This window comes from Prionailurus bengalensis, chromosome C2 (assembly GCF_016509475.1).
Source record: "Prionailurus bengalensis isolate Pbe53 chromosome C2, Fcat_Pben_1.1_paternal_pri, whole genome shotgun sequence".
Lineage (NCBI taxonomy): Eukaryota > Metazoa > Chordata > Mammalia > Carnivora > Felidae > Prionailurus > Prionailurus bengalensis.
Window position 1 is genome coordinate 118300543 of NC_057350.1, and position 26837 is coordinate 118327379.

Sequence of the window (26837 nt, forward strand, 5' to 3'; positions counted from 1 at the left end):
TAAAGAAGTGTGTAGACAGTGTATCAAATGGAAAGTTTGACTAACTTTTTCTTCTGTATTGATGCCATGTGCTCATCATTCAATAAGAAACTGTTTTGGGTTTATAGTTAGCAAGCCATAATGAGCCAGAGGAGGACATGGGACAAATGTAGTGTCCACTAGACCTTAAGTTCTATGAAGACAGGGCCAGGATAGCCTCAGAGCTTAGCTCAGAGGCAATACAGGAGATGGCCAACAAGTATTTATTGTCTGGCTGGGGCGGCTGCTAAATGAGTGACTAGGAAACACAAATATGAAGGACTAGGAGGTTCAACCATTTGTACATATATTAAGAATATTCAACGTTTAATGTGGTATTTTATTGTTATTCAGTCAGTTATGATTTTATTGGGCAAAACCAGTCAGAGACTAGGAAGTTCCTTATTGGGTATTCTTATTGGTATTGGATATTCTTGAATTCCTTATTGGAAATTCAACCTTATTGGGTAATTGCAGAGTAAGCATAAAGGGGATATTCAATATTGAAATATATGCACTATTTTAAATATTTTGAAAATAATTCTTTGGGACCCCTGGATGGCTCAGTCAGTTAAGTGTCCAACTCTCGATTTCAGCTCAGGTGATGATCTCATAGTTGTAAGGTCGAGCCCCCATGTTGGGCTCTGCGCTGGAGGTTGTGCCTGCTTAATATTCTTGGTCTCCCTCTCCTCCTGCCCCTGCCGCTCCCCTGGTTGCACGCATGCGCATGTGCTCTCTCTGTCAAAGATAAAAGGAAAAGGCTAATTGGTATAGCAATAACTACATATCTTTAAAAATCATCATACTATTTCCATCATCATCCCCATATCCAAGTAGTTTCATTTCTCTCTCTCTTCCTTTACAGTCTGTATGTGGTTCTAAAACACTTTTTTCCCCTAATACCAACATGGAATTAGGTGTTAACACTTGGAACACTTCCAAATATGGAACACTCATCAGACATGTTTGAAAGCTAGAAGTTCAGCCCCGGTAACTCAGCTGTCTCATTTTATCCAAAGAGGAATTTGTTTGAAACCGATGCTCCTGCCAATTAAGTCTGATAACAAACAGCTTTTGTTAAGTGAAGAAATCACATTATTTTAGTACAGCACAAGATCATATAAAGATCATATCAATGGAAATTATCTAAGAACAATGTATTTTTCTTTCTAATACATATTTTTTTCTTTTTTTTTTTTAATTTTTCTTTTTTAACATTTATTTATTTTTGGGACAGAGACAGAGCATGAATGGGGGGAGGGTCAGAGAGAGAGGGAGACACAGAATCTGAAACAGGCTCCGGGCTCCAAGCTGTCAGCACAGAGCCCGATGTGGGGCTCGAACTCACGGACCGCGAGATCGTGACCTGAGCCAAAGTCGGCCGCTCAACCGACTGAGCCACCCAGGCGCCCCTTATTTTTTTCTAATATGTATTTCATTAAAGCACATATATGTTTACCTTTCCCTAAATTGCAGACGGACAAATGAATGCTCCTCACCCAGGAACAAATTTACCACCTGACTATCCCCCTCAATATCCTTCAGCAACACTCCAAGGTAAAACATTTGTCTAATAATAAAAATCCAAAATTATTCAATTACTGATATTCCCCAAAGGGCATATGTATGGGTGTGTGTCTGCCTTTGTTTGTGTATTTTAGTAGTGTCTTTTATTAAAAGTGTAATAATGAAATTGGCAGCCTAGTTCTTGATTTTTTTTTCTGACTATATATTAGCATAAATAATATCATAAAAGTAATGTTTACTTATGCAGGATAGTAAAGATATAGAGTTAACAAAAACAGTCCATTTACATGTAGCAAATAAAATAAAGTTTGCACCAAAATATACATTAGAAGTAAAAGATTTAATTGATCCTTCATCTGTTCTGAAAATTGTCATCACATAATCACATTTAGATTTATCCCTGGGTATTTTTGAGTCCTATATTAGCTGAGGGTAATCGTGTACAGTGAGAGTCACAGAAAAGACGTGAGTGCTTAAAACTGGAAGCTGTAGGTAATAAAAGTGTAGCTGCTTGGGGGTCATTCTCATGTTCACTTTGTAACATATATGAAAGCTTTGCTTTTTGTACGCATGCTTAATCATGCCTTATATCTAAGAAAAGTAATCGAGTCCTATCACTACATTCTAGGGAGTACATTTTTCCCTTTGAACCAGTTATTGAAAGACCTCAGAGATTTTCATGTAGACAAATGCAGTTATCAAAATTACTAGAACTTCACTACATGGCAAAATTGATGGTGTACCCAGATTTGCAAGTAGTCAGGCTACTTCCTTCTTGAGAGACCGAGAGACCACTCTGGAGACTTAGGATCAAAAGGTATCCGGTTTGGGTAGATGGGTGTATCCATTTTGTATTCTACTCTGAGCGAATAACTCTGCTTGGGAACTCAATGGCCTGTTTAACTGTGTAGCCAAGAAACTTCCCAGCGGGGCCTGGATTACATCCAGGTGTTTGCAGTTAGAAGAATCTGAGCTAGACTATCTCTAAGGAGATAGTTCTCAAGGGTGCCTGCCCTTAAGTATTACGTGGAAGATTTTAAAACACTGTACCAGGGCACTATCCCAGGAGAATTTAAAGCAGAAGCTCAGGTCACGGGACCCAGGGATTGGTGATTTTTTTAATTACCCAGTTAGTTGTAATGTGCAACCAGGGCTGAGAACCGCTGCCGTAAATTCTTATATGGTGGTTGTTTGATGAATTATTAGCAAGCTGGAATATTCATCCAGGGCACTTGGAGAATGATTTAATCCACCCACAGCTAGTTAAAATGAGGTGATACATAATTAAATTCAGTTATAATCAGACTTGAGAGTTTGTGAGAAAAATAGCCTAATTTTATTTCACAAGTCCAAGGCCATATATAGTGCAGGTCTTAATATGACAATGATGCTAACAATAGTGACAGTTTAAAATTGAGAGCTTACTGTGCATAATGTGAATAAACTCATTTAACTGTCAATCTTAGGAGGTAAATAGCATCATGTACCCAGTGTGCAAGTGGGAAAAAGGCAAAGAGAGGCTGTATCAGGTTTCAAGTTCTGCGCTAAACCTGACTTCTGGTTCAGTTCTGGCTTCTGCGCTAAATGGCTGTGTGGTGGTTCATACAACTCGTTATACCTGCAAGTCTCAGTTCTTAGCTATAAAACAGGAATAACATTTTCTCATTCAGGTTAGCTTGGAGATTAAATGAGAGTATACGTAAAGCGCCTGGTATAATGATTTACAAATACTGAGTGACAGATATTTGTAATTATGTTAATAATCTGTTAAATCAGTTAGACCTTATACAAATGAAAATATCCAAATTTCAGGTAATTCTGTATGTTTAATCTGTTATTTCGGAAATAATCAACTATCCTCTCTCTCCAAGGGTCTTGAGAAGATTAAAACAATGCTAATGTGAACTCACATGTCCTCCTCATTGGCTTGCCTGTGGTCTGATCTTTGCACTGTAGCCAGTGATCTTTAAAAATGCCTATCTGTCCATATTACAGACAGTATTCAGTGTGTAAATCATTGGTTTTTCATTGCTTTTAGGATAAAGGCCAAAAGGCTTAATTTGGTTCACCAGACAGGGCCTCCCCTGCCTTCTCTTTACCTGTCTATTAAGCCTGGCTCTCTGCTATTCAAGTCGACTTGGCTTTTTACAGATTATTAGGAACCCTGTATGTGTTACTATCCCAGGGCTTGTCTGTGGAACGTTTTTCTCTGTGCCCCTGGTCTTCTCTACTCCTTTGGATCTTTTAGATCTCAGCTCAAAGGCAGCCCTCAAGGAAACTGTCCCAACTCCTCCCTTTTCTCTCTCCCCATCCCATCACTTTCCTCTGGCATATAGTCATAAAAATCTGGTCCCTCCTTTCAAAGAGCTTGTCTTCGATTCTAGTTAATCAATTGATCATACTGGTGTTGTAGATCCCTAGAGTAAAGGATAAAATATGAAGTTATCTACCCCATTAGGCAGTGAGGGCATCTGCATTTCTTATTTTAAATCCCAGTGCTCAGCACTCCCACCAACTTTGTAAGATATAAATCAGATTATGGAACTCACTTGTCTGCTTAAAATCCTCAAAGGCCTGTCGATCACACTTGGAATCAAATCTAAGCTCCTTATTAATGGGCTCCCTAGATGAACTGTTTCTACGTTTTCACTGACAACAGTTTCCACTCTTCCTCTCCCTTACGATGTTTCTCTCTGCCTCAAACATGCCAAATTCACTCCTGAAATCAGGGATTTTTGCATTTGGTTTTCCTTCCTCCCGCAACATTTCTTACCAGCTCTTTACACAAAGCTTTACCTTTCTCATATCTTAGATCTCAACAGAATTTTTTTCTATCTGAAGTACCTGGTTGATACCTTTCCCTCTCCACCATGCATTTTCTCTGTGAGTTCAATCTGAAATCTTTTTTAAAAAATTTATTTCCTCTCTCCCAAAAGTAGCCTGTAAACTCCCTGAGGGCAGGTTGCCTTGTTGAGAACTGAATCCTCTGATTCTAGAACAGAGCCACCCACATTATAGAACATCTGTAAATATTTATTTGTTGTGAGAATGAATGAATTATAAAAACTATATTTAAAAGATACTAGTAGGAGGTTTAATCTCCTTTTTAATGTTTTAAAAATCTTTATTCACTTTTTGAGAGAGAGAGACAGAGTGCAAGCAGGGGAGGAACAGAGAGAGAGGGAGACACAAAATCCAAAGCAGGCTCCAGGCCCTGAGCTAGCAGCACAGAGCCCGACGTGGGGCTCGAACTCACGAATCGTGAGATCACGACCTGAGCCGAAGTCGGACGCTCAACCGACTGAGTCACCTAGGTGCCCCAGAAATCTTTTTAATAGTGGATGTATTTTGCCATCAGTGTCTTTTTTTAAAGTATTTATAAATTGTATAAGCATTAAATTTTATGTAGCCTTTTCTGTTAAAATATTATGGAACACATTCCTTTGAAATTGTATTCCATTGCTATGGATTACTACTCTGGACTATTCATATAAGTTTATGAAGCTTCATTGTAATTACAAATTCACATAGAATACAGAGTATACACTTAGTAAATTTATTCTTCTCCTGTGCTTATTAAATACTCAAGGCAAGTTTGCCTGTTGTAACTTTTATCTTCCTTGGTTCTCCAACTGTATTTTCCAGAGTGCTGAGGGTGGTAAATTATGAAATTTAAATTTGTAACTTAACTATCAATAATGATTTCTTTTTATTTTTTATTTTTATTTTTTTTTGCTTTTCATGTAGGAAGTCTTAGGATAGGAATGCACCATGGGGTAAAAGTTCGGGCAAACTGTTAACCCAGATAAGCATCTGGACAGTTCTGGAAGTAAGGATGCGTCTTTACCTCTACGCCAGAGTTTCTCAACAGCAGCACTCTAATATTTTCAGATGGATAATTCTTCTTTTTCAGGATACTATTCTGGCATTTTAGGAAATATTTACCAGCTTCCCTGGCCTCTATCTACCAAATGCCAGTATCACTCTTCCTTCCAGCTATAAACAGCCAAAAATGTCTCCAGAGCTTGCCAAAAATTCCTTGAGGGGGCAAAACCACCCCCAGTTCTGTACATAAAGGAGGTACCATTTCTAACAATCATTTTTTTAAATAAATTAATCTTTTTTTTAAAAATAGAGTGCTTTGGTTTTAGAAATGCTGACTCAAAGCCTTTATTTTGGGCCTTTTACTCTTTCTTGCCATCTTGCGTTTCTCTTAAGGCATTCCATAATCCTTATAAAGGTGACTCTAGACCATTGTTGATTTTCTGTCACTTTCTTAGGTTTCAAGTATCTTTGCAACTGAGATTTGAATGGTGGGTAAGTCTTGGGCCAACTCTGTTCACAGCCCCAAACCCTGTAAGAGTGGATATGAAACTACAGATACTTCATTGAAAAATCACTGAAGGATAAAAACACAGAGTTTAAGCTTCGTAGAAACAAGATATCTGAGCTGCAATTTGAGTTTGTAGAGTTTTAGGAGTAATCCCAAAAGAGTTCATATTTCCATTTTTCTGTGCAGTTACAAATTATTTCACTTGTTTTTATTTTAGGACCTCCAGGACATACTGGCTACCCTGGCCCCCAGGTTGGCTACCCTGGCCCCCAGGTTGGCTATCCTGGCCCCCAGGTTGGCTACCCTGGCCCCCAGGCTGGCTATCCTGGCCCCCAGGCTGGCTATCCTGGCCCCCAGGCTGGCTACTCAATTCCACCAGCTGGTTATTCAGGTGCTGGCCCAGTAGGGTTTCCTGTCCAACACCAGCCTGTGTATAATCAGCCAGGTGGACGTGCAGGGGTACCATGGATGCCAGCACCACCACCTCCATCAGGCTGTCCACCCGGATTGGAATATTTAAGTCAGGTAATTTCAAATAAATGAAACACTCGTTTTATTTTTTAATAAAACTGTGCTTATAGTTTACTTAATGAAATTAACAAATGACTAATTCACAAAAGTCTGAAATGGCAAAACATTTTTCCCTAAAAAATTACTATAATTCTTCTAGGTCAAGTTAACTTTTAAAGCAAAGTACAAATGTCTTAGGAAATTGTGTTTTCTATGATCATGAATATAATCCATGGTAATGACCAATAGCAAACCTTTACTAAGCACTATTTTCCAGACTTTGTCCCTAAGTGTAACATATGTATTAACTTATTTAATCCTTTTAGAAACCTATAATATAGGTACTATTAATTACCATACATTTTACAGAAGAGGAACCTGAGGTCCAGAGAAATTATATAATTTGCTCAGAGTCAAAACACTAAGGAAGAGGGAGTGACTTTTTGCTACTGTAATCTTGGTTCTGGATTTCACTGTCTTTATTCCCAACACCAAATAACATCCAAGGAGGTGGAAAGAAACATTAAACTAAATTTAGTGTTGAGTGTCAATAGTGGTACCAAAAAAAAAAAAAAAAGTTCATATTTTGTGTATAACATGAGTCACTTTTTTATTATAATTAATGAAAGTGTATTTTATGATGCTTTGTGCTTTGAAAGAACCAATTTTATTAATGCCATCAGTAAGGGGGAAAAAATCCTGGATTATAATGTACTGCATGATACCATATACCAGCGATGTGAGGGCTAGTATTTGTTTAGTGTTAGAAATCTGGTAGGTAGAATAGGAATATGAAATTCTATATGTCTAATCTATAAACAAATATCCCTGTGGTAACCATCCAGTTTTCAGTAAATGAATTATCTCTCTTGTACGGTCTGTACTAATTTAGTTTCCCACAATGCACTTGGGCAGCAAGTATTGTAAGAACTCTTAGTAGTTCATACATTTTCCAAGAAATAGCTTAAATATTTTTTTTAAATCAAGGCCTTACAAAATATATAGAGGAAATTATTACCTGCTCCAAAGGATATCAAGCACACTTCTAAATTTTTTTTAGATTTGGACAGAAGCTCTTTAAATGAATAAAGAATCTTAATATCTCTTAAGCCTTTTCAAGAAGGAACTTTTTTTTTTTTAATTTTTAGAGGGATTCCAGAGTAAGTCAGTTTTATTTGACCTGGATTTACCCACATTAATAGTGAACACATTCAATAGATTTTCAATTAAAGATATATTGACTTTGGGGCGCCTGGGTGGCGCAGTCGGTTAAGCGTCCGACTTCAGCCAGGTCACGATCTCGCGGCCTGTGAGTTCGAGCCCCGCGTCAGGCTCTGGGCTGATGGCTCAGAGCCTGGAGCCTGTTTCCGATTCTGTGTCTCCCTCTCTCTCTGCCCCTCCCCCGTTCATGCTCTGTCTCTCTCTGTCCCAAAAATAAATAATTGTTTAAAAAAATAAATAAATAAATAAATAAATAAAGATATATTGACTTTAATTTTATACTTTTTTAGGTATAAAGTTATATTATTAAATATTGATAAATATTGATAAGTGATTATGTGCATTTCTTAAAATATAAAAACACTATTGTTAATTTAGTTGGCATAGAAAACATGGAAATATATTTACAGCTTTTTTTTTTTTTTTTTTACTATAATAGATAGATCAGATACTGGTTCATCAGCAAATTGAGCTTCTGGAAGGTATGTATTCATTGTATTGGTCATATTTCTAGAAAGAGAAGATATTTATGCAGATAAACGCATATCAACAACCACAAATGTAATGCTTTCACTGATGTGGAACAGTTAAATCTGGTTGCTTACAAATGTCTCTCTTCTTCATGATAACAAAATGATGACAATTATCAGTAGCTCATTTCTGGAAATTAGGAGTCGACTAGTAAAATACTGTTACTCTGACAATCTGTCCTCATGATACAGACCTTACCTTAGAAGGAAACCAAACCAAACTTACTTTTGCTCCCCCTGCTCTTTAGAAATCACTCCAGTGATTCTGTCATTTTACATGACTTTCATCACTTCAGCTGTTTTTTCCCCAGTCTGTGATGTTTTTGAGATTGACACAGAGCCACATGCAGTAGTTCAGTTACCTCAGTACATTTCTAAAGCAAGTGAACTTCTTCAGTTTGGATGGGTATATTTTGGAAAATTGTATTCCTGCCTTGGGTTTGCAAGGCTTCTGTTGGAGTGTTGGAGGATGCTGACCAGCAAGCCTGGAGGCTTGGCTTCTTAGAACAGCACTCCTGCTCCTGTGAATGGGACCTAACCTCAATAAATATCTCCTTGGGTACGGCACTCCTGAGATGCAAGATAAACTTAAGCTGTTAGATGTTTCAGGACTCTTGCCAGGGGAAAGAGAACTGGATGGATTCATGAACCCGTGTCTTTCTTCTAGATATAAAGAGTCTAATGAACATTTGACTAGTTTTTAGAATATATCTGTTAAGTCCTTCTTCACCTCTCTGCAAAGTCCCTATCTGCTGGTAGAAATATAACATGAATTGTAAAAGCAGAGTAATATATTTGGTTAGAATATACAGTTGTTGCCTATTTTATTTAAATTGCTTATAATGCACATCGTTAGATACTTATAATGTTCTTGTTTTGCTAGTGTGTATATACTAAGCTTTCTCTAGAAAGGAGTTCTTTGTTGTTTGATAACTTGTGCCCTGAATTTTGTAATGCTTTATCTTAAGAAATTTGTTTTTGAGGTTATGACATCAAAACAAAACAGATACTGTACATTATATAGCACTCCATTTATAGTTTTTAAATGTGTTAGTTTTATATATATTTGTGAAATTTGTATGTGTTAATCATGAAATGTAAATAAAGTAAGCTCCAAATTTAGTATTTACTAATTCTTCTCTTTTTTAAGAGATGTCTTTAATTGTCCTGTTTTCTTGTCTCAATGAAAGTGTGTATTGTAACATTATGACAGTATAAAGAGATATAAAGCTTAGGAGCCTCTAAGCTATGGTGGTTCAGTCCATTAAGCATTGGACTCTTGATCTCTGCTCAGGTCATGATCTCACAGTGAATGCGAGCCCCACATTGGGCTTTGCACTGACAGTGCAGAACCTGCTTGGACTTCTCTCTCTCCTCTTTCTCTGCCCCTCCCCCAGTCTTGCATACACGCACCCTCCCTCTCTCTCTCAAAACAAAACAAAAATTTAAAGAGCGATGAAGATTAATCCATTTATTTTTAGCATCTGAGTCTATGACAGGCACTTAAATAGTTCCCATTTCAGAACTTTATAAACAATGATAGCCATAGAATTCTTTCGTTTTATTCTCATTTTTTGAGTAACTTAGAGATTGTATAAACCCACTGATCTCATTTCATAGATGAACAAGCTGAAGAATTTTGAGATTAAGCTACTTAGTAAAACACTTAGATAATTGAATTCCATGTTATGAATCAGTTTATTTTTTTTTCTCGCATAACATTTAACTGGCAGGTCAAGGGTGTTTTTTACAAAGGAAGAGTCCAGAGCCTGTCTGAGCCAGAGCAAAGGAACTGAAGGGAGGTCAAGATGATGGAATTTATGAAGGACATCTCTATCTGACTAAAAGTCAATCACTCAGATATTAGAGAATGATTTTTATCTCTCTGTATATCTTTTAATCGTTATTTTCGTGGCTTCTGACCTGCTATGACCCATGTTAACAAGAATTATAGACAAGCAAGACCATTAATTGTTCCTTCCTGGCTCTAAGCAAGGAGAGGTTTGCAATGTGTGGGTCTGTATGGGAAGCCCATTGGTAAGATACCACTTGAGCGTCCGCATCCAGCATACTTCTGTTTCCCTGTGAAGACATTAGCCCCCTCTGAGGTACAGAGCTCACTTAGGCTGCCACTGGTCTAGACATCCTGTGAGTGGCAACCTTGGTTGCCAAGCACCTCTTCCCCTTGTCGAATATTCATCTCCCACTTCTGAACAACTACCGCTAAGCTAAACAAGGGTCCTCTGGGCCCAATGTGATGTTCTAATTTACCTTCCATTTTCACCCTCTCCCTTCCTACATGTATGCATTAAGAGCAAGCCCTCTCATCACTTCCCCTCATACAGTGCAAAAAAAGATAAGCCATGCATAGGGTGTGTGTGTATACATAAATATATAATCTCAAACCAATTTGGTAAAATATATCATAGAGGATAAACATAGCAACCATCTCATATTCCCCTACATAACTGAATATATAGAAAACTATAGCAAACAGATGGATATTTTGTTCATACACCTAGCACAACTATTATCATCTACAGCATTGCTCCATCCCTTAGGAGCAGTCTGTCTTTCTGGAAGAAGTCTATGCAATTAGGAACATTTGAGTTGTTTTCTTTCCCATGTTTCACATACAGATGCTTAATTTCTAGTCCTTAATAAACTCTCCTTTCCCTTTCCCTTTCTTCCTCTTTCTAGATCATCGCTAAACACCTTTCCTTTTCTTTCTCCCTGTTTTACTAGAAGTATAATCCAAAAATGGTGTAACTACATATTGTAGGATCTTAGGATAGATCCAACATTCTTTTTATATAATGGTCATAATGGTTCCCTCTTTTATGTTTTTAGTCATAACAGGTTTTGAAACTAATAACAAATATGAAATTAAGAACAGCTTTGGACAGAAGATTTACTTTGCAGTAGAGGATACAGACTGCTGTACCCGGAATTGCTGTGGGGCTTCTCGGCCTTTTACCATGAGGATTATTGATAATATGGGCCAAGAAGTTATAACTCTGGAGAGACCACTAAGGTGTGACAGCTGTTGTTGCCCTTGCTGCCTTCAGGAGGTCCGTGAGCAATTACCAGAGTGATTTGTAAAGTAGTTCAGAAAGAATTTTTACCCTCTCATTGAACTTATGTAATCAAAAGAGATTTAAAGGACAATTGGTCCATAAGGTCTTGGTTTATACTTGAAAGTGAATTGTTCAAGAAGAAAGGCAGGTGAAAAACAATTGAGCAGTTAGCCCCATGTCGCATGAGTAGTGTGTCTCATGGGGTTGTGATCAGAGATCTCAGAGACCAGTCTTGTTGATCTTCATGGAGAGTTGAGAAGGTAGGGCACCTTGGACAAGTCCCTTACCTAAAATGAACATGAAAGGCCTGGCCAAAGCCAAAGCAAGGACACTATAGAAAAATATCCCAAAATATCGTAAGTGTGTTCATCTCACAATTTTGGCCAACCTACGTAAGAAACAAACTTAGGAGGAGCCCTCCCTGAAAAATACCAATGCCTGTGTTTTTATGAATCCCTAAAAAAGTTAATGTATTTGAGTCGCCTATAAGGGGCGTATACTAGTTGTGAGTACCTACCTCCAGAAAGACCAAGTGTCTGTTTCATTTACTTGGCAGCCCAGTGATGGAGAATGTGGATCTCAGGGGAGATGCTGGGGCACAGAGACTTTACAGGGATGTGGGGTTTTGCTTGTGTCCCCGTTGGCTTGAGACCAGCTCTGCTGGGGTCTCTCAGTCATTCCATACAGGTAGTTGTGCCAGCGTGAAAGACAGAGTGACAAGCACATGAATATTTGAAGTCTAATACTGTACCTATTTTAAGAAGATAATCGAAGTTGTTCATACTGAATTATTTTTTTTCCCCATGTCCTTTAGGTTAGATAGAGTAATATTTACCCATAGGAATCTCTGAGGAAATACTGAGAAATTGAGGGAATATGTTCTACAGTATAAATAGTACATTAACATGTATTATACTATTTGATGGTAAAAAATGGACCTAGGAAGTCACCATTTACTGATGAGCACATTGAGGCACTTTCAAGGTCACCTCCCTAGTAGCAGAGCCAAGACTCCAAGCCTCATTTTCTTTCCATTTTGGCGCCATTGCTATTTATATTTGAAAATTGCACCACCGATCAGAGCCATGTTCCTACATCTAAACCACCATTCTTTTTTAAAGTTTAAGAAAAGAGTTCCTTAACAATTTGGACATTTTTCATAAATGGGGAGATTAAAAATGTACGAGACCAGTAAAACAAAGCTTAGGAGTGGAGACTATACGTGTAGCCTCCTCAAGTTTGTATCTCATCTTTTCCACTTTGTAGTTGGGAATCTTTTTTTTTTTTTTTTAAGAAATTTATTGACAAATTGGTTTCCATACAACACCCAGTGCTCATCCCAAAAGGTGCCCTCCTCAATACCCATCACCCACCCTCTCCTCCCTCCCACCCCCATCAACCCTCAGTTTGTTCTCAGTTTTTAACAGTCTCTTATGCTTTGGCTCTCTCCCATTCTAACCTCTTTTTTTTTTTTTTTCCTTCCCCTCCCCCATGGGTTTCTGTTAAGTTTCTCAGGATCCACATAAGAGTGAAACCATATGGTATCTGTCTTTCTCTGTATGGCTTATTTCACTTAGCATCACACTCTCCAGTTCCATCCACGTTGCTACAAAAGGCCATATTTCATTTTTTCTCATTGCCACGTAATATTCCATTGTGTATATAAACCACAATTTCTTTATCCATTCATCAGTTGATGGACATTTAGGCTCTTTCCATAATTTGGCTATTGTTGAGAGTGCTGCTCTGAACATTGGGGTACAAGTGGCCCTATGCATCAGTGCTCCTGTATCCCTTGGATAAATTCCTAGCAGTGCTATTGCTGGGTCATAGGGTAGGTCTATTTTTAATTTTCTGAGGAACCTCCACACTGCTTTCCAGAGCGGCTGCACCAATTTGCATTCCCACCAACAGTGCAAGAGGGTTCCCGTTTCTCCACATCCTCTCCAGCATCTATAGTCTCCTGATTTGTTCATTTTGGCCACTCTGACTGGCGTGAGGTGATACCTGAGTGTGGTTTTTGATTTGTATTTCCCTGATAAGGAGCGACGTTGAACATCTTTTCATGTGCCTGTTGGCCATCCGGATGTCTTCTTTAGAGAAGTGTCTATTCATGTTTTCTGCCCATTTCTTCACTGGGTTATTTGTTTTTCGGGTGTGGAGTTTGGTGAGCTCTTTATAGATTTTGGATACTAGCCCTTTGTCCGATATGTCATTTGCGAATATCTTTTCCCATTCCGTTGGTTGCCTTTTAGTTTTGTTGGTTGTTTCCTTTGCTGTGCAGAAGCTTTTTATCTTCATAAGGTCCCAGTAATTCACTTTTGCTTTTAATTCCCTTGCCTTTGGGGATGTGTCGAGTAAGAGATTGCTACGGCTGAGGTCAGAGAGGTCTTTTCCTGCTTTCTCCTCTAAGGTTTTGATGGTTTCCTGTCTCACATTTAGGTCCTTTATCCATTTTGAGTTTATTTTTGTGAATGGTGTGAGAAAGTGGTCTAGTTTCAACCTTCTGCATGTTGCTGTCCAGTTCTCCCAGCACCATTTGTTAAAGAGGCTGTCTTTTTTCCATTGGATGTTCTTTCCTGCTTTGTCAAAGATGAGTTGGCCATACGTTTGTGGGTCTAGTTCTGGGGTTTCTATTCTATTCCATTGGTCTATGTGTCTGTTTTGGTGCCAATACCATGCTGTCTTGATGATGACAGCTTTGTAGTAGAGGCTAAAGTCTGGGATTGTGATGCCTCCTGCTTTGGTCTTCTTCTTCAAAATTCCTTTGGCTATTCGGGGCCTTTTGTGGTTCCATATGAATTTTAGGATTGCTTGTTCTAGTTTCGAGAAGAATGCTGGTGCAATTTTGATTGGGATTGCATTGAATGTGTAGATAGCTTTGGGTAGTATTGACATTTTGACAATATTTATTTTTCCAATCCATGAGCAGGGAATGTCTTTCCATTTCTTTAAATCTTCTTCAATTTCCTTCAGAAGCTTTCTATAGTTTTCAGCATACAGATCCTTTACATCTTTGGTTAGATTTATTCCTAGGTATTTTATGCTTCTTGGTGCAATTGTGAATGGGATCAGTTTCTTTATTTGTCTTTCTGTTGCTTCATTGTTAGTGTATAAGAATGCAACTGATTTCTGTACATTGATTTTGTATCCTGCAACTTTGCTGAATTCCTGTATCAGTTCTAGCAGACTTTTGGTGGAGTCTATCGGATTTTCCATGTATAATATCATGTCATCTGCAAAAAGCGAAAGCTTGACTTCATCTTTGCCAATTTTGATGCCTTTGATTTCCTTTTGTTGTCTGATTGCTGATGCTAGAACTTCCAGCACTATGTTAAACAGCAGCGGTGAGAGTGGGCATCCTTGTCGTGTTCCTGATCTCAGGGAAAAAGCTCTCAGTTTTTCCCCGTTGAGGATGATGTTAGCTGTGGGCTTTTCATAAATGGCTTTTATGATCTTTAAGTATGTTCCTTCTATCCCGACTTTCTCAAGGGTTTTTATTAAGAAAGGGTGCTGGATTTTGTCGAAGGCCTTTTCTGCATCGATTGACAGGATCATATGGTTCTTCTCTCTTTTTTTGTTAATGTGATGTATCACGTTGATTGATTTGCGAATGTTGAACCAGCCCTGCATCCCAGGAATGAATCCCACTTGATCATGGTGAATAATTCTTTTTATATGCCGTTGAATTCGATTTGCTAGTATCTTATTGAGAATTTTTGCATCCATATTCATCAGGGATATTGGCCTGTAGTTCTCTTTTTTGACTGGGTCTCTGTCTGGTTTAGGAATCAAAGTAATACTGGCTTCATAGAATGAGTCTGGAAGTTTTCCTTCCCTTTCTATTTCTTGGAATAGCTTGAGAAGGATAGGTATTATCTCTGCTTTAAACGTCTGGTAGAACTCCCCTGGGAAGCCATCTGGTCCTGGACTCTTATTTGTTGGGAGATTTTTGATAACCGATTCAATTTCTTTGCTGGTTATGGGTCTGTTCAAGCTTTCTATTTCCTCCTGATTGAGTTTTGGAAGAGTGTGGGTGTTCAGGAATTTGTCCATTTCTTCCAGGTTGTCCAATTTGTTGGCATATAATTTTTCATAGTATTCCCTGATAATTGTTTGTATCTCTGAGGGATTGGTTGTAATAATTCCATTTTCATTCATGATTTTATCTATTTGGGTCATCTCCCTTTTCTTTTTGAGAAGCCTGGCTAGAGGTTTGTCAATTTTGTTTATTTTTTCAAAAAACCAACTCTTGGTTTCGTTGATCTGCTCTACAGTTTTTTTAGATTCTATATTGTTTATTTCTGCTCTGATCTTTATTATTTCTCTTCTTCTGCTGGGTTTAGGCTGCCTTTGCTGTTCTGCTTCTAGTTCCTTTAGGTGTGCTGTTAGATTTTGTATTTGGGATTTTTCTTGTTTCTTGAGATAGGCCTGGATTGCAATGTATTTTCCTCTCAGGACTGCCTTTGCTGCGTCCCAAAGCGTTTGGATTGTTGTATTTTCATTTTCGTTTGTTTCCATATATTTTTTAATTTCTTCTCTAATTGCCTGGTTGACCCACTCATTCGTTAGTAGGGTGTTCTTTAACCTCCATGCTTTTGGAGGTTTTCCAGACTTTTTTCTGTGGTTGATTTCAAGCTTCATAGCATTGTGGTCTGAAAGTAAGCATGGTATAATTTCAATTCTTGTAAACTTATGAAGGGCTGTTTTGTGACCCAGTATATGATCTATCTTGGAGAATGTTCCATGTGCACTCGAGAAGAAAGTATATTCTGTTGCTTTGGGATGCAGAGTTCTAAATATATCTGTCAAGTCCATCTGATCCAATGTCTCATTCAGGGCCCTTGTTTCTTTATTGACCGTGTGTCTAGATGATCTATCCATTTCTGTAAGTGGGGTGTTAAAGTCCCCTGCAATTACCACATTCTTATCAATAAGGTTGCTTATGTTTATGAGTAATTGTTTTATATATTTGGGGGCTCCGGTATTCGGCTCATAGACATTTATAATTGTTAGCTCTTCCTGATGGATAGACCCTGTAACTATTATATAATGTCCTTCTTCATCTCTTGTTACAGCCTTTAATTTAAAGTCTAGTTTGTCTGATATAAGTATGGCTACTCCAGCTTTCTTTTGGCTTCCAGTCGCATGATAAATAGTTCTCCATCCCCTCACTCTCAATCTAAAGGTGTCCTCAGGTCTAAAATGAGTCTCTTGTAGACAGCAAATAGATGGGTCTTGTTTTTTTATCCATTCTGATACCCTATGTCTTTTGGTTGGCGCATTTAATCCATTTACATTCAGTGTTATTATAGAAAGATACGGGTTTAGAGTCATTGTGATGTCTGTATGTTTTATGCTTGTAGTGATGTCTCTGGGACTTTGTCTCACAGGGTCCCCCTTAGGATCTCTTGTAGGGCTGGTTTAGTGGTGACAAATTCCTTCAGTTTTTGTTTGTTTGGGAAGACCTTTATCTCTCCTTCTATTCTAAATGACAGACTTGCTGGATAAAGGATTCTCGGCTGCATATTTTTTCTGTCTAGCACCCTGAAAATCTCGTGCCAATTCTTTCTGGCCTGCCAAGTTTCAAAAGAGAGATCAGTCACGAGTCTTATAGGTCTCCCTTTATATGTGAGGGCACGTTTACCCCTTGCTGCTTTCAGAATTTTCTCTTTATCCTTGTATTTTGCCAGTTTCACTATGATATGTCGTGCAGAAGATCGATTCAAGTTACGTCTGAAGGGAGTTCTCTGTGCCTCTTGGATTTCAATGCCTTTTTCCTTCCCCAGTTCAGGGAAGTTCTCAGCTATGATTTCTTCAAGTACCCCTTCAGCACCTTTCCCTCTCTCTTCCTCCTCTGGGATACCAATTATGCGTATATTATTTCTTTTTAGTGTATCACTTAGTTCTCTAATTTTCCCCTCATACTCCTGGATTTTTTTATCTCTCTTTTTCTCAGCTTCCTCTTTTTCCATAACTTTATCTTCTAGTTCACCTATTCTCTCCTCTGCCTCTTCAAGCCGAGCTGTGGTGGTTTCCATTTTGTTATGCATTTCGTTTAAAGCGTTTTTCAGCTCCTCGTGACTGTTCCTTAGTCCCTTGATCTCTGTAGCAAGAGATTCTCTGCTGTCCTGTATACTGTTTTCAAGCCCAGCGATTAATTTTATGACTATTATTCTAAATTCACTTTCTGTTATGTTATTTAAATCCTTTTTGATCAGCTCATTAGCTGTTGTTATTTCCTGGAGATTCTTCTGAGGGGAATTCTTCCGCTTGGTCATTTTGGATAGTCCCTGGCGTGGTGAGGACCTGCAGGGCACTTCCCCTGCGCTGTGGTGTATAACTGGAGTTGGTGGGCGGGGCCGCAGTCAGACCTGATGTCTGCCCCCAGCCCACCGCTGGGGCCACAGTCAGACTGGTGTGTGCCTTCTCTTCCCCTCTCCTAGGGGCGGGATTCACTGTGGGGTGGCGTGGCCCGTCTGGGCTACTTGCACCCTGCCAGGCTTGTGATGCTGGGGATCTGGCGTATTAGCTGGGGTGGGTAGGCAAGGTGCTCAGGGGCAGGTGGGGCAGGCTTAGATCGCTTCTTCTTAGGTGATCCACTTCAGGAGGGGCCCCTCTTCCGTGGGCCTCTCGTCTGTGTTTGGCTCCAGCGACTCCGTTCTGCTAATCCTCTGGTGGTTTTCTGGGTTATTTAGGCAGGTGTAGATGGAATCTAAGTGATCAGCAGGATGTGCGGTGAGCCCAGCGTCCTCCTAAGCTGCCATCTTGCCCACACCTGTAGTTGGGAATCTTGATACAGGTTCATTAACTTCTCTTCCTCGGTTCCTTTCTCTCTACATAGGGATGATAGTACCAACCCTGCAGGGATGTGTTATGAATTAAGTGGTGCTTTAAACAGTGTCTGACACTTAGAAAGTATTCAATAAATGAGTTATTACCAGGCATCATAATTATTATGATTTATATATATTCTTTTGCCTTTGTAGATTGAAGTCCATGCTCCTCCTGGTGTACCTGTAGGTTATGTTACTCAGACCTGGCATCCATGCCTGCCAAGGTTTACAATTCAAAATGAGAGGAGAGAGGATGTACTAAAAATTATTGGTCCATGTGTTGTGTGCAGCTGTTGTGCAGATGTTGATTTTGAGGTAAGAGATGTGATAACATTTATAGGTCTTGCTTTCCTCATATAAGAATAATATAATTTGGGAGGATGTTATAAATACATTAAATTTGTGTATCCTGATATTTCAAGAGGAAGTCAGTGTGCTTATATATTTAACTTTGGTCAGAGAGGTGATTTTTGCTCTGATTACGCATCAGTGTTGACTATACTAAATGGAAAAAAGAGAAGCAGAACTTCTTAGTCAAATAAATAAATATATGCAAAACATCCAACATTTGACCATGGTAGTTTCTATATGCAGGCTCCATATGTTATGCATTTAAGATAAAATGTTAACCTTGTGGGGCGCCTGGGTGGCTCAGTTGGTTGGGCATCCAACCTCAGCTCAGGTCATGTTCAAGCCCCACATCAGGCTCTGGGCTGACAGCTCAGAGCCTGGAGCCTGCTTCGGATTCTGTGTCTCCCTCTCTCTCTGCATCTCCCCTGTTCACACTCTGTCTCTCAAAAATAAATAAACATTTAAAAGAAAATGCTAACCTTGTCATCTAGGTCTGAGTGCCAAAGCATATGAATCCTTCCCTAGTCTGAAATACAGGTTTCCAGTGCTCTAGACCCTTCTTCAGAAGTTCTGACATCTTTGAGTTCCTACAAAATGCTCATGATACAGAGAGAGTTTTAAGAAAGATAGTGTAAAACATACTTCCCAATTATGTCTTTCCTTCTCCTTTTATTAAATTAGATCACTATAAACCACATGATAATCTATGTATCTATTACATGGAGTAATTTCATTACAGCAGTTGTCCAATAGATGTCCTAGCCTTGTAGCCCAAATTAATGTAGTTGCAAATGTTTAAAAATAGGGAGATTTTTGGGGCGCCTGGGTGGTTCAGTCAGTTAAGCGGCCAATTTCGGCTCAGGTCATGATCTTGCGGTCCATGAGTTCGAGCCCCACGTCAGGCCCTGTGCTGACAGCTCAGAGCCTGGAGCCTGTTTCAGATTCTGTGTCTCCCTCTCTCTGACCCTCCCCTGTTCATGCTCTGTCTCTGATTCAAGAATAAATAAAGGTTAAAAAAATTTTTTTAATAGGGAGACTTTTATAATTTAATCTTGCTCTCGTGATTCTCGTGGAAAATCAAAATATGTTAAGCTACACCAACATTTTTCCACAAGAGGGGCAAAAATCTAAAACTGAGGAGGGCTGCCCCTTTGTGATAAGATATATGAAATCTGCCACTGTCCCCTGGCTTCTGAAAGTTTGCCACTGTCCAGCTTCATTCTTTTATATTATCTGCCTGGCTTCCCTAGTCATATGATTTTCAATTCCTCTGTTAGACCCTAGTTGTATAAAAGTGAATCCTTCCCTTTACTGACTTCAGAATAGAATGAGAGAGACTGGCAGTTTTGAGGAAACACATGTGATACAGTGGAGACTTTATGAAGACTCTAACAAAACCATATACATAGTGTAGGGGGGATGTATACCATGCATGTGTAAAGACTTTATAGGTTTTTGTATAACAATAGTTCTCTATGTAGGGGTTATCATTCCTATGAATGAGCCAGAGGACTGAGAGGTAATTGTTCTTTCAGGGAATATTACAGAATTTTTGCTGACATATTTGTAGAAAGTAAGTGAAACTACTGGTGCAACAAATCAAGCTGGACTGTGAAACTTTTATATTTAATGCTAAGGAATTTAGAAACTAACCAGCAGCCCTTCTCAGTGGATGCCTTAAACCATCTGTTACATGTAATAAATTAACTACTCTCTTGTCTAGGGTGGCATTAACTATGTAACATCTTTGAGGGGATTGAGAAAATAGTCCCTTGAATCATTTTCTATAAGCTAGATAATGGAAAGTTTGAAAGCAGGAATTATCAGTATGAGGAGCCACTATGGAACATGGACTCCATCATAGTGTTAATGGCATGGATACTTAGAGTAGGAAAGAGGTAATGCCCTGAACACAGCAGGAGCAGGAGCCATGCTAAAGGAAGAAATAATTCAGAGACATTTCACAAGTGTACCAAGGGGAAACTGATTCATGGATTTGATGTCAATTGAGCATGAAAGAAAATTTGGAGAGGATTCTGATGTAATATTATTCCAATAACTGAGAAGAAGGAGATTATTTTTAAAAAGGACAGGAGAATCTGAAAACAAACCAAATAGAAATTCCATAAATAAGAACACTCATGGATGAAACCTCATTGGGAAGGTTGAGCTGAAAATTAGATACAGGTGAAGAGGGAATTAATGAACTGGACGATCTATAGGAGGAAAATAAATAGGAGAGGTGAAAAGATAAAAATTTGAAGGGATGGGGAGACTGGGTGGCTCAGTTGGTTAAGCATTCAACTTTGGCTCAGGTCATGATCTCATGGTTAGTGGGTTAGTGGGTTAGTGAGTTCGAACCCCACATCAGGCTCTCTCCCTCTCTCCTCTCTGCTCTGATTCTTTGCCTCCCTCTCTCTCTCTCTCTGCCCCGTGCCCCTCTCAAAAATAAATTAAAACAAAAACATTTTTGAAGGGACCAAAAAAAATTGAACGTATGTGAAAGCTAGAATAAACTACTCTTGCATATGCCAAAGAGGAGTCACAGAAAAAGAATACAGAAAATGTACTGAGATGATATCCAAAGAGATAAATGGATACGAATTCTGTAGACTAGATGCCATGGATTTTCAGAATCAAAAAGTGCAAGGAGTTCTGGGTAAGAAAAAGAAATGACACCCAGAGACAACTTAGATAAAATGTAAACTTAGACTAAAAAGGAAATCTAAAATCAGCAAGTGGGAGGGGGGAAGGTTATCTCAAATATGTAATTCCCTGACCATTAGGGATTATGAACATTTTACTGGCTATTTGTGTTTGTTCTCTTTGAATTGTCTATTCATATCCATTGCCTGTATTTTTACTGGGTTGTTTACTTTTTTCTTATCAATTTATAAATGTAATTTGTGTGTTGAAGACATTGATCCTGCATCTGTCCTCTGATCTTAGTTTCCACAAATCAACCCTTTCTTTGTGGAACTTATTATATACATTTATTTATTTTATGTCACATATAGTCACGTATATCTATTTTAGTATGTTCTGATTCTCCTGTCTTGATTATGAAGTTACCCCCAACTTTCTATTTTATTTATTCCTCTTTTAAATCTTTTTATACTTAAATCTTTAACTCATAAAGAGTTAATTGTATTTATACAAGATTGAACATTTTTTTCTTTCAGGTGACTAGAGAACTATGTCACCATGATTTATTAAGTATTCATTCCTTACTGAATTGAAATACATTACATTAAATTCCCACAAGTAATGGGATGTATTTTAGATTTGTCTCTGTTTCATTGATCTAATTATCTGTTCCTTCAAGTGCCTTATGATTCAATTATGGTAACTTAATGCTGCATTATATATCTACTCCTAGCCAAACAGCCACTTGTTATTCTTCTTTATCATAGGTTTTTGCTATTATCAGATTTTTCCTTTCCTATGAATAGTAAAGCAATTTTTCAGAAGATAGAATCCTACTATTATATTAAATTTGTATTCAGTTTTTTTAATTAGCATATTTGATGCTAAACCTCTCTCATCCCAGAAGTGTTATGTCTTTTTATTCATTCATATCTAATTTTATATTCTTCATAAGATCATATGTGTTTCTTTATATAGAACTTTACCCTTTTTTAAAAAAAAATTTTTAATGTTTATTTTTGAGAGAGAGACAGAGTGTGAGCAGGGGAGGGACAGAGAGAGAGGGAACCATAGAATCCGAAGCAGGCTCCAGGCTGTGAGTTGTCAGCACAGAGAGAGACAGAGTGTGAGCAGGGGAGGGACAGAGAGAGAGGGAAACATAGAATCCGAAGCAGGCTCCAGGCTGTGAGTTGTCAGCACAGAGCCCCAGGTGATCATGACCTGAGCTGAAGTCTGATGCTTAACCGACTGAGCCACCCAGGTGCCCAAACTTCCCTCTTTTTCTTTATGTTAACATTTTCCTAAGTAATTTATAGGCATTATCACTACTAAGCAGGAATGTATATGTTAGGTTCTTGTTGTTAATATTAAAAAAGACTACTTTTTTTGTTTACCTTTTATCCAGTCTTCTGACTGGATTCTCATATTTAACTTCAAGAAACATTTTTGCTCAGGCGCCTGGGTGGCTCAGTCAGTCAAGTCACCATCTCGTGGTTCACAGGTTCGAGTCCCACATCAGGCTCTGTGCTGACAGCTCAGAGCCTGGAGCCTGCTTTGGATTCTGTGTCTCCCTCTCTCTCTCTCTGCCCCTTTCTGCTCATACTCTGTCTCTCTCTCAAAAATAAATAAAACACTAAGGTTTTTTTTTTTTGATTAAAAAAAAGAAACATTTTTGCTTATTTACACTTGATTTTTCTAGATACAAAATCACAGAGTAAATGAAATCATTTTTGCTCTTCTCATATTTACCAATTAGCTCCTTTTCTTTTCCAATCTACTTCACAGCAAAACTGAATAATAATGCCAATTGTGTGAATACCTATCAAGCTGATGACTTCAATTGAAATAGCAAATGTTTCATAATTTAGAAAGACATTGGCTACTGTTTTTCATAGTGATTTTCTACTACTATTTACCTAGATCAGGAATCCGCAAACTTTTTTAAATAAGAGATAGAAAACATTTTAGACTTTATGGGCCATATGGTCATTGTGTGCAACTATTCAAATCTGCCATTGTAGCATGAAGATAATCACAGACGATACATGAATACTGTGTATAACTATGTCCTAATACAGCTTTTTATAAAAACAGTGGGCAGGCTAGATTTGTCCCACTGACCATTGTTCGCTCACCCTGACCTAGATTTTTATTAAGAATTGATACTTAACTTTCTAAAAGCAGGGTATCACAATGGTCTTAACTACAGACTCTGAAAGAGTGTCTGGGTTTGAAAACCTCCCCATGTCTTCTTATCAGTGTGAACTTGGACAAATTCCTTGACCTCTGTCTGCCTCAGTTTTTTCATATGAAAACTGTTTAATAATATATGTATCTTACAAAGATATGAAGAAAAAAATTACCTAATACTTATAAAGCATTTGTATGTTATACATATACTAAATATTCTATAAATGCTTAATTAGCAAGTAAATAAAATACTTTTTCAGTGTCTGATACACTAAGTTTTGAAATCTATGATTTTCTAGTATTATACAATTTATTACAGTATATTCTTTTGATACTTACCTGAGGTCTATGTGCTACTGTTCAATTTGAATTTTTTGCATTTATATTTATATTATAAGATGAACCTATAGATCTATTTTTAGAATACCTCTATCAAGTTTTGCTTCATAGGTATATAATACTAGTTTATTATTTTGAGAAGTTGCAGCCATTTCATTATATAGATTTTCCATTTTTAAATATCTAAATTTAGGTAAAAATTATATGATCCTATTGACTTTTCATTTGTAAATCATTCCCATTTCTGAGCCTTTTCATAAAAAAATGATATGTTCTACTTCTTATGTAAACTTTTAAAATCTTGCTCTAGGAATATAAAGGAGAAATGTCAATATTAGTTAAGTCCAGTGGCAGGACTGTGATGGTTGCTATTTTATCTTTTGTATATTTCATTTAAAAAACACTTGAGAAATTAAATTTAACAATACATGTAAGGTTTCATTACTAGCTTCAAATGCTGATGACAGTTAGTAGTGTATACAACAGGTAGGCAAGAGGGATTTCTGTTAGTCTGTTGAGCCACAATAGTGTTGCATGACAAATAACCCCTAAAGCTCTGTGGCTTAAAACAGTGGTATATATTTTCATGCTTATGGATCTGCAGGGCAACTTTGTCTTAGGGACTCTATCCAACTCTCCTAGTTGGCTCTGATTTGGGCTGGAAATTGGCCTCAGGTGTATACCAGATATATTCATTCTGCAGCTGTAGCAAATGCAGCTACCTGGATCATGCATTTCTAGTGGCTGATCACTGGGGAGCAAGAGCCAGGCCAAACCATTTAGCCACCTTGAAGCCCTCTTCTCTTGTCACATCTGCTAACATTCCATTGGTTAAGCAAGTCACATGGCCAAGCCTAACTATCAGTGTGCAGGGATATATACTGGGCCTACAGTTGTCGGGGGGAGGGTAGTGCATGAATATTTGCTGAGCGGTAATGGATGTTATCACAGTTATCATATTAGATGTTTGTTTCAAATCTTAAAGAACCCATCTACCCACACCAAAATAAAATGAGTCAACTGTTTTTAGTTTCCCTACATTTGTTTTCCTGTTCTCAACCTGAACTAGAGCTTCAGTGGGTGTTGCTAGCACTTGTGGTTCCTTGTGCATATTTGAAAAGGACATTTCCCCCTCTGGTTTCACAGAACTCTCCATGTACACGCCATGGTGAGTGTGGGCTCTGTTCATCCGCCCACATGCCAACTTGGTGAGGTCCATTTATCCAGCTACAATCTGTTCAACTCTTTACGATGGCCCTGGGCTTTCCTCAGGCAGAATTGTAAAATTAGAAAAACTTTACTTCAGAGCTCTTTTTATCTTGTATCCTTCTTGTTGTTCACCATCCATCCACCCCACTGTCCAGTCTTAACCTATCCCTTGACCCGGGGCATCCCATCAAGTTACTTATTGGTTACTTAACTTTTCCTTTACTCAAAACTGCCAGTCCTCTTTTCCAGGATCTATGCATTTCACATTTTCCTGCTGATGGTGGCAATGAACCCTCCCTCACATTTAAATGCTCAGCCTATGTAAACTCTCTGTGCTTCTCTTACAACAAAAGTAACATGGGGGATTAGTTTAGTGCCTTCCTGATGGCTTCTAGAAATTTCATCTAAGAAACATTTTATATTTGTGTCTTTTCCTGCCTAAATTTTGTTTTAGATCAATTCATTTATTGCTACCTATCATAATGTAGAATAGGAAATGTTAAATATTTAAGCAGAACTACTTTCATGTAAGTTCTCTACAGCAAAGGTGTTTTTCATGCATGTAAAAGTAGATACAGGAATCCATATATATGTAATGAGTGATACAATGTTCATAGTTAAGTATGGTACATAATTTTAATAGAGTATTTCATTTTATTTCAACTTTTATGGTAGTTTGTTTTCATTTTTCTAGAATTCTTTAAGAATCTTTTTTTTTTCCCATTTTAGATTAAATCTCTTGATGAAGAAACTATAGTTGGCAAGATTTCCAAGCAGTGGACTGGTTTTGTGAGAGAGGCATTTACAGATGCTGATAACTTTGGTATCCAGTTCCCTTTAGACCTTGATGTGAAAATGAAAGCTGTAATGCTTGGTGCATGTTTCCTCATTGTGAGTCTATCCGTAATAATCTTGGGTTTAGGTGGTTTCTCTAGTACCATTCTGAAATGGTTTAGTAAACTGTACATTTTTAAATGACCTTGTTAAGTTTATAGGCTTTATTCAAAGAGGCACCATTTAATTCAAGCCCTTAAATTTCATTTTCTCCTGGTACTCTGGGTTCACAGGTAACTAGTTCCTCTAGAGAGTCTATGCAATTTTATATGATAACAAATGGACCTCATGTGATTAGGAAGGGCCTCGGTCTTTGGAATTTTTATTTAAAAGTTGAAATCAGTGCATTGGAAAAGAAACTTGGCTTGAATCTGGGCTTACATGGAATAGACTCAGGAAAACAAGATTTCCTCCTGATTGATTAAATCATCTACTACAGGAGTGAAACTGCAATAAAAGTAAATAACTAGTCAAGCCATTAGATGGAACTGCCATTTGAGAGGAATTATGTGGGACAGAGCAGTGATTCCAAACTTACCTTCACATCAAATCAGTTAGGAAACTTAAAAAAAAAAAAAGACAAAAAACAAAACAAACAAACAAAAAACAAGTATCAGGCCATACCCCAATTTAACTAAATTAGAAGCTCAGAATTAGAAGTTTGTACAGTTCCCCAGGTGACTCCATATGCAGCCAAGTTCAAGGGCTCACAATAGTTTCCAACCCTAGCTGCATAATAGAAACACCTGAATAGCTTCCAAACTCCCTAGGTCAAGACTACATCCAGATAGGAAATCAAAATCTCGGGAAGTGGGATCAGGCCTGCAATCTGTTTAGATTTAGGTGATTCCAATATGCAAGGAAGATTTAGAGCCACTAGATGAGCATCTTAAACACTGACACTGGGGATGCAATCCCCAAAAAGTGGAAAGTGAGAGAATATACAGAAAAAGGATCCAGTTATTTCAACAAATAAATGTTGGGAAAATAAAAAGATAAAAATAACATAAGAGAGAGACTTAAGAGACATCAACTCAATGTAATTTATAGCTCACATTTAGATACTGATTTGAACAAACCATTTGAAAAAACCATTTGAAAAAACATTTAGAAGGACTTAAGAGAAATCTGAACATTGGCTATTTGATGATATTTTAATGGATTATTGTTTTTTTTCAAGATATCCTAATGATACTGGGCTTATATAAAAACAAGA

At 37.9% G+C, this 26837-nt stretch overlaps 1 protein-coding gene across 4 annotated transcripts in view; it reads left to right on the forward strand.

The window, feature by feature from the left end:
* PLSCR1 (phospholipid scramblase 1) overlaps nt 1-26837 on the forward strand; it is a 36756-nt gene that overhangs the window by 7505 nt on the left and 2414 nt on the right. For 2 of the 4 annotated variants that reach the window (XM_043595197.1, XM_043595196.1), the window contains exons 3-8: nt 1495-1575; nt 6096-6403; nt 8049-8091; nt 10990-11210; nt 18206-18367; nt 25517-25678. In XM_043595197.1, the coding sequence (XP_043451132.1) occupies nt 1495-1575; nt 6096-6403; nt 8049-8091; nt 10990-11210; nt 18206-18367; nt 25517-25678 (977 nt within the window). The remainder of the gene's footprint in view (nt 1-1494; nt 1576-6095; nt 6404-8048; nt 8092-10989; nt 11211-18205; nt 18368-25516; nt 25679-26837) is intronic. The other 2 variants (XM_043595199.1, XM_043595198.1) reach the window with 1 other exon arrangement.